General features: G+C 34.2%; 1 protein-coding gene across 1 annotated transcript; it reads right to left on the reverse strand.

The window, feature by feature from the left end:
* Positions 1–4,539: 4,539 nt before the first annotated feature.
* On the reverse strand, positions 4,540–8,609 carry LOC134283784 (uncharacterized). The gene is made up of 8 exons (XM_062766265.1): positions 8,472–8,609; positions 8,351–8,372; positions 7,749–8,101; positions 7,312–7,635; positions 7,182–7,224; positions 6,484–6,883; positions 6,206–6,393; positions 4,540–6,087 (listed from the first exon to the last, which is right to left on the reverse strand). Exons 1-8 carry the CDS (start codon positions 8,567–8,569, stop codon positions 4,675–4,677), a joined length of 2,841 nt encoding a protein of 946 aa, XP_062622249.1. The 5' UTR covers positions 8,570–8,609; the 3' UTR covers positions 4,540–4,674.
* Positions 8,610–9,013: the final 404 nt, after the last annotated feature.

A 9,013-nucleotide genomic window follows, 5' to 3' on the forward strand; every position in this document is an offset into this window, starting at 1 on the left:
CCCTTATGTTTCATTGATTTGGGTATGACAGTGCAATTAATGCATAAAATAAACTTTAAGTTAGCTCTTACTTACAATCGCAATCCATTAACAAAAATAAAGACGGGCTTGCATGAATTTTTTAACATGCATTCAGATCAAAAACTTTTATAAACATTGCTTTTTAAAAGTCCCTAACTGAACAAATTACATGATCGGATTTTTAAAAAAATGCACATACTTCATCTAGCGAGAGATTGGAAAAGCTCAAGTGCTCGTCTGAATCCTTTACGCCACAGGCTCCTTTATCCATAACTGCTGAAAAAATACATGATTTTGGTGGGGAAAATTACTGGTCTAAGAATCATTGTTCCACAAACAAGAAAATGAATAAATAAATAAATAAATAAAATATATATCATTCAAAAAGTCGTTTTCTATAGTTCCTAAACCTTTGATTAAGCATCAGTGTTACCCGAAATACACATGTACATCTAAAATATGCAATCTAAAATTATTCACCTTGTACAATGAAATGCAATTTTTTTCAGATGTTCTTCTTTGGTAAATTCTTTTTATGGCAAATGTCAATAAATAGAAAAAAAAATCCAGAGATAATGCCTTATTCTCATCTAGGTTCTAGAACAGGTTTAATTACTACGAAAGTTTTTAAATGAGACATAAATAATATTTTTCCTATTTAAAAAAAATGTAAATTATTAGGTCTTTCTTTATTCAATTACTTAAGAAATGAATTTATTTTTTGAAATAAACTACGATACTCACGTTGGTATATTTAATGAAGCGTGTTAGCGTGAAGCGTCATATTTCATAAACCTCGTGAATTTTCAAAATTACATTCATTTCTTGAATAACGAAAGGCGTATTTATTACTTGATTTATAAAATAATCATATTTTCATAATTTTGAAAATTTTGTACATAACAACTATTAAAGGTACTTGGACACAGATTTGAAGTTAATATTTTCTCATTTTTACTGTATAATTTCACAAATTATATATTTTAATAGCATTTCACACAAAAATTAATTAAAAATCTTATTTCATTTAAAAGTTATAAAAACTTTAAATTTTTTGGCGGGTTTGATTGACACATCCTTGCACTTTCACAAATTTTAACTTTATTCCTAATCCTTAGGAAAAGTGACCATTTTGATGTGTTTTAATGAGAAATAATAAAACTTTTATCAAGAAAAATAATTTTATTCAGAGTAGAAATGTTAGAAAGCAAAACACCTTCACAAGTATCTCGTCATTCCGAACTAAGAGATGCGTACAGAGTTTAGCAACATTCCGAACTAAGAGATGCGTACAGAGTTTAGCAACATTCCGAACTAAGTGATGCGTACAGAGTTTAGCAAATCGAGCACACTTGTGTTATGTACACAGTTTTTGTAAACAGGGCTCGAGATCTGTTATTGTTTATATTTAGAATTCACCGGGTGCGTTCAATCGTCACAGTCTGCTCACCACAACTGCACGGACTGACAATATATTGTGTGTTTGTTTTGCTTTCGAACGTGTCTACTCTGAATTTTCTGGATTATAGTATTAATATTTTTCATTTATACAAAACGAGATTGCCACTTTTCCTAAGGATTAAGAATAAAATTAAATTTGTGAGAGTGCAAGGATATGTCAATCAAACCCGCCGAAAAATTTGAAATTCCAATTTCTTTTAAACGAAATAAGATTTCTAATTAATTTTTGTGCGAAATGCTATTAAAATATATAAGTCGTAATATTATAGAGAAAATAATAACTTAAAATCTGTGTCCAAGTACCTTTAATGAGTTTGATATGCAGGTGAAAAAGAGAAAACTTGAATTATAGAATGTAAAGTATATCACACAATAGAAAGTAACAGATTCAAAATCACGTGAACACAAGCGTCAATAAAAACGATGTAGACGATGGCTTGATATTAATTGCTTATGATGGCGGTTTTATGATGCTTTTAAATACTTTAAGATGCTTTAAAATTCCTTTCTTACGTTTACATAATTTTTCTAACGAGTTCCTACAAATTGGCACTACATTTTTACGTCAAGTACATTATTATGACGTAAGTCTGTAGATATTCATGCTCATTTTTGGAAATTCATGTGAAAATTAGATTTTTTTGAATTTGTAAAGAATCACAGAGGGAAAATTATTAGAAATGTAAATATATAATAATTATATACTTACATGTTTACGAATTTTGAGAAGTTGAACAATGATGATTGTTTGTATTAGTTGAAGACTGGAACCCCAAAGAACTTTCGAAATTCTTATTCCTTTGAGTTTAAACACATTTTATCCCAACAAACTGCTGCCAACACAACAACAAACAGGTATAAATAGAATGTACGTCATTAGACAACCGAAAGTAAAAAAAAAGGGGGGGGGGGGGGGAGTCAGATGATGATCATCAAATAAATGAAGAAAAAAAACGTCGATTAAATAACTATTTTAGATTCAGATCAAGTTTTTAATTATATTAATTACCGATCTAGATACATAATGTTATGAAATAAGGATATACTGCAACAGTTCTTTGCAAACCCATTTATTCATAAGTTTATCGATCTGTTAAAAAGAGTTTAAGCTTAAGAAAACTGCAAATAATGAATTGAAAGGCTTTTACAGGATCCTATTTGAAAGAGCTTTTTGCAGAGCGAGATCAATTATGCATTGCATTACAAAACATGCAATAAGACATTTAAGAGGAACATGGTACGCAGAGGCAATATCTTCTATATACACCAATAATATTGTTTTCAATTGCTTTTAAATATCCGCACTTTCTAAAGAAAGTCGTTAATTTTGTCATCCCCGACTATCCTGACGTCATTCTCGTATATATCATCACTTCTGTTTGTCAACAGCTAATAGTTATGCCCATTTATTCGACAGTATCCCAGTGAACTTAAAAATATATATATTCTGTCACGTTCGGATGTTCTACTGACTATAGATTATAAGGGCCAGCTAACAACGTAATGTATGGTATGGCAATCGAGATGAGTTTTGCTTTTTAATCTGTCGTCAATGTTTCTATATAGTAATATCCCATTATGACCTGGATAAGATATTAACAACTTTCAAACTTTATGCTACTAAAGATCATGAGTATGATCCTTTTTAAAGTAAGACACGCTAGTAACAGATAAGTTGATGCTACAGGGATTTTATTAACCACGTTTATAGTCGGTATTTCGTAATTACTATGGTCGTTATAATGACATAGTTATCATATATAACCTATAATATGACCTATTGGGTCATATTTTGCTGATTCGTTTGGCCTTTTTATACCAAATTTACCTACGGATTAATTGATATTCTCCGTCAACCCGATCAATAAATAAGACTAACGAGTGGTGTGTCCAGTTAACAGGGGATGCTTTCTCCCAAGCATTTAATTTTACCATTTGTTATTTCTGGGGGTCCATGTTTTATGCCCGGTTTTGTTTGTTAATTCCTTTACGATTGCTCACCTCTCGTTTTCTTAACCTTTCTCAATCTTCTCTTATAATTTTACAGTAATTCACTATGGATAAAACAGATAACTGATAATGGAAGTTTGTAACTAATCTGAATTCTCCTGACTTTTTATGTTTACAAGTTGCTGCAAACCAATCTTGGAATATAACAGTCAAGATACGACCCAAGGGCAAATCAAAAGTGCAGACAAAATCAACATATAACGACCAGCTGGCTTTAAATGAGGTCACTGAAATCAATGTAAAATTAACTTATTTGTTAATGTCCTGCCTCTATCTAAAATTTGACCATGAGCAGAAAATGCTTTTGAGTACTTTATATATTTAAACTTAAAAAAGTTAACTAGGATAATGTTTATATAAGCAAAATGAATAAAATAAAACTGAAAAGTTAAGATTTTTACGCGATATCTACATGTAATTAGTGTCCAGTGAAGTGAACTCAGAAAAGGAGAAAATGTATGGCTGGACCGGGAATCGAACCCGGGACCCCTGCATCTCCAGTCAAGTGCTCTACCAACTGAGCTATCCAGGCCGATATCCACGGCCCAAACCATTACATTCCTTCCTCCGGAAATGGTCCTCGCCCTCGAAGACACAACCAAAGTTCTTGTTAGCCCCTGGCAGGACCTTCACCTGCATTTCCAAGGGTGGTCAACGGCACCAAATCTGTAACAGGAAAGGGGAAAATGTATGGCTGGACCGGGAACCGAACCCGGGACCCCTGCATTTCCAGTCAGGTGCTCTACTAACTGAGCTATCCAGGTCGATATCCACGGCAAAAACCATTCAATACATTGCAGGTTCCATATCTCTTGCGGCTTAACTTCTGGCTTTCTTTTTTTTCCATCTAAACTTCCTTGGTTTTTTTTTGTTCGTCGAATGAACCACCTTAAGCTTGTGAGTGTTGCTTGACAAATGAAAATAGTTTGATAATCATGGTGAAAGAGGAAACATTGTAGAACCCTTTCCTCCCATTACAAAATTCGAGTGTCTAAAAGCAATACTTTCAGAACCTTCATTATTTTCATTGCAACGAGTACACTTCACTTCACTGCACTTTTTATTCTAAATAACACCACAACAAATTCAATAGCAATTCTTATAATATGCAACTTAAGTATAATACATGTATTTTGAATAAAATGCAGATTATATTAATGTAAGCAGCATTGGCTGACACGTTCAGGCTACTTCTCCAAACCACTTCTTTACCATATTAATTCCTCGAGCTACAACGCCTTCATTTCTTCCTTTAACCTGACGACGCGTCTTAATTTTACGTCTTCCTCGAAACTCTTTACCAACTGCGCTAGTTATATCACTACGAGTGCTGCGAAAATGTTGATCCAAATCGTGAAAATCCTTATCAACCAGTGCCATCCTCTTCATTTCTTGGAGCATATTGATCCTCTTTGTATACCCCGGCTGTCTCTCCGACTCCTCTGCTTGGATCATCAAATCTATGTGCTCAACGGTAGTAAGCGCCTCCGGCCTTAATGCGATTTCTCTCAGTCTGGTCTTGCAGCGATTCATCTCATTCATCATATCCATGATGTTGTCCATTAGCTCGTCAACGTCCATCGTTAATTCTTTTATATACTTTTCATGAGTTAGCTTTTCACCAATTGCTTTCTCGTACCGATCTTTCATTTCTTGGTAGGTTTTAGTAACTGTTTCGGTTACGTACGAAAATATGTATGGGGTGTTTTTGTGTTGATCCCAGTAGCAATTATCAAAGCAGACTCTGCAATAGCCATCGGTCATTGAAGAGCATTTCCTCTTCTGGTCATCATCTCTAATATGACAGTCTTCATGACAGGTTACGTTACACTGTAGGCAGTTTGTAACAGCCTGGCCTCTAGGCAAATCTTTTTGGATCTGTCTAGTCTCCTCAACTTCATAGGTAAAATCTTTATTGCTCTCGATGTCATTTTTGTGCCTGTTGAATAGATCCAACTGTTCCCTTAACTCGCTTAGTTTTGATAAACCTGCTGTTATCTGGGGTCTGATGCTGCAAATGATTGTTTTCAACTGTTCTCTTTCATGCAAGACATCTTGTGTCTGTGACAAGCTTCTTGTCTCGAATCTCTTCATATGTCTGAAAAAAGCTTCGAAGCTTTTGCAGCCCATTTCCCAGAAAAACGGGGACAAAGAGCTGTTTTGAAGATTTTTGTTTGGGGCAAAGAGTGCTGAATTGTTGAATTGAAATGTATTTCCAAAAGGAAGATTGGCTTCCTTAAGACAAGCCAAAACAGGTGGGTCTGCTCCATCAGCAAAAGTTATCAACGTACAAATGTTTGATTCGATATCTTTTCCAAAAAGGGACATGATTGCATGGAATATGTATTTCTGAACAGGAGTGAGGCGAGCATCAGGTGCCTTCACAATGAAACAAACAGAATCTAGGAAAAGGACCCCTTCATCTCCCTTTGCAGAGAAAAGATATCGGACTTGGTCAACAATGGCGTTATCTCTTTCTGGTCCCCTGGTGTCTCCAAAGCCTGGGGTATCTATGATATTGAGGGTATAGTCCAGTCTTCCTCCTCTTTGAGGAAAGATTTTGTAAACAGTTATCCATTCTGTCTGAGAGACTGCCTATAAAATTAGAGTAGATTTTTTCATAGAAAATTACTGATAATCTTTACTCTTTAGTGGCAAATTTTACTTGAATGGAATTAGATCAGATACTATTTTTATTAAATTCAAAATTTACTTGATTTCCAGTTTTGCGTCGCTCTTCATCTTCTAGTTTCACAAGAGTAAATCGGAAAGGATCTTCAAAGCTCACACCCATCACATAGTTTACGATTCCATCCACCAGTGTGCTCTTGCCTGATCCCGTAGATCCTACTAACATGATGGTTTTCTCCACTTCACGATTTCCTCTGTTTGTCATGTCACCTTCATTATGACATTTAAGAAAGTTAAACACTGTCTACAAACATGGCAATGGATCAAACTAATTATTGACAAAAAAGTTTTGTGATTTACCTAAGCATATTTGACGTATCTTGTAGTGCTGATTTCTTGCTCTAGAATTTTCAGTGAATGGCAGTTCAAACTTGGAAGGATTTCCGCTGCTAAGCTGAACAGAGTACGCTAGAAAATAAGAAGCTAGAGATGCTTGTGTTTTTATTTCGTCATTAGCCTGACTGTATGAACCTTCAATATCCCCCTTTACTCCTCGGACTTGGAAAATGTATGTTGTGTCAGCCATTAGACCTTCTATGGTAATTTCATTTTTGTTATCGTCAGTTTGGATTATTTTCCAGTTTTCCTTTCCAGATTTACTTTTATATCGTATTTGATAGCTGTCCACTCCATCGCATCTCCGCCAGTGCAGTTTGACAGAATCTGATTTTACAGCATGGGGCATTGGTTTACCAGGCATCTTTAGAAGATTTGAAAAAAAAAGAGAAGACATTTGTGTTATTAGTAAAGATTTTAGATAATCTGTATGTCACGTTGTTTCTGTATGTTTTGTATACACTTGTACAAAAACATTTTGTGATTGTGTTATAAAACAAAAAAGAATCTTAAAATTTAGATTTTTTAACATTCATTAGAGATCTTAAATAGTAATCTCAACTGTCAAATGAAATTAAGAATCTAAAAATATTTCAACAAAATGAATGACATTTTAAAAAAACTACTTAACACAATTTATTATAACTAAAATTTTAACTTACGTCATCCTGTTTGTCAGCTTGTCTTTTGGATGAAACAGTCCCGCTTTAAAAAAAAAGAAAAAAATTATATAATATTGTCGATGATATGGATAGTAAAGATAGTTTGCTATTTGTTTTTATCACAACATACCTATTTTCTTGTCTTGAAGACATCGCTCCTTGTCGGGTCCGAAATTGTAGCATACCCTTTGACAGGTTATGACCTCGACCAATCTTTTGTCTTAGATGTTGTTGCGCACAAGGTGTACACATTGGTTCTGGTTCTGCACAATCAAGACAAAACTGAGTTGCAGGAACAGTGATATTTTCAAACTGACAAGGTTCACATTGAAAACCAGATGAAATTACTGGCACTACTGCTCTAGCCTGTGTGCCATTTCCTACGTGGGTTCTGCCTGGATTGTTAGTTTTATTTACAGCTGCTTGCGGCGAAAGACTTAGAGTTTGTTTACGCCTACAAAGACAAAATGACTTTTTTCAGGTTTTTAAAAACACTTCTTTTAATCATGCTTATTGATGCTTTCATATTAATAGCATTTCTAAAACGTTTCAATAAATCAGTCTTACGTCCTTATAAGAAGTTTTAGATCTTGCGATATTCTGTGATTTTGGAATTTTCTGGATGCTGTGTGACGCTTGCAGCATTTGTTACAGAGAACTTCCGGGTCAATACAATCTGTACAATATCCAAAGCCAGGGACGGCTTCATCTTCGCAGAGCTCACAGAGGACGCTATCGTCACCGGAAACGTAATCTTCCAGTTTGATGACGTCGTGATCTTTTGTTGCCCTTTGCTTTTGGTGTCTTTTAGTACAAGCATCGCATAGCTTTTCGTTGCAATCGGGTTCCTTGCACATCATAATTGCCTCTGCCTCCTCTCCTATCTCTGAACATATTGTGCACATTACTTTTTGATCTCCCTAAAAAAGATCAGTTTAAAATGTTCGTGGGTTTGAAAAAAAAAGATATATTTTGCAAGGCCAAGGACGAAAATTTATCAGTCTACGATTTTGATTTGAAAAAATGAAGTTTATTGAGAGAAAATTCTTACATACAGTTTTACTCTGTTTCTACTTGCATTGAGGGTCTATCTTCTTAATATTGCATGATTGAAAACACAAGTAACAATGAAAATCCTCTCAAATATAAATAAACACATAAAAACCTACCTTTGTTTTTCCAACTTTTCCACTGAAATGAAAGTTTTATCATTAAATATTCACTAAAATATATATGTTTGATTTTACAGATTTAATCGATAAGACGTTATTAAATGTCTTGAAAAATTACCTCTTCTTGGTACCTTTGACATCGCCATCATTACTCCACAAAGAAATATTTCCTCTGAATTCGTCGGAATCTTTGACATCATTGACGGCTGTAGCCATGCTCACGCTCTAGTCAACTAAAATTATTAAAAGTTATCAAGTTATCAATAGAATTTTTGTCACACACTGTCTTGTCTTCTCCTTGACGTTTACTGTATCAAATCTGTTTTCTCTTCAACATATTACTGTTGGAAAGTCCCTGGAGTTAAATGAAGACAGGTACTCTAAACAATTGTTTGCTACTGTGACAAGCTATAAAATATGGCATAATCACATTTCAGACATAAATCTAGCAGCTTGAGGGTGTGACCCCAAAACCTCGAGTTACAATGTACATGTCCTCATTTCACAGACACTTTAGAATAGTTCAGAATATGTGTACTTAATTCTGACCTTCAATCTTATGTATACTGATCAGCCATTGTTAATTGATGAAAAAAAAATTATTGAATGAATTTATTTTATACTGATTTGAACAAGTAAACACATGGTGAACTGAAGATT

This window comes from Saccostrea cucullata, unplaced genomic scaffold (genome assembly GCF_032062105.1).
Source record: "Saccostrea cucullata isolate Sc308-1 unplaced genomic scaffold, CSIRO_AGI_Scuc_v1 ctg5155, whole genome shotgun sequence".
Taxonomy (NCBI): domain Eukaryota; kingdom Metazoa; phylum Mollusca; class Bivalvia; order Ostreida; family Ostreidae; genus Saccostrea; species Saccostrea cuccullata.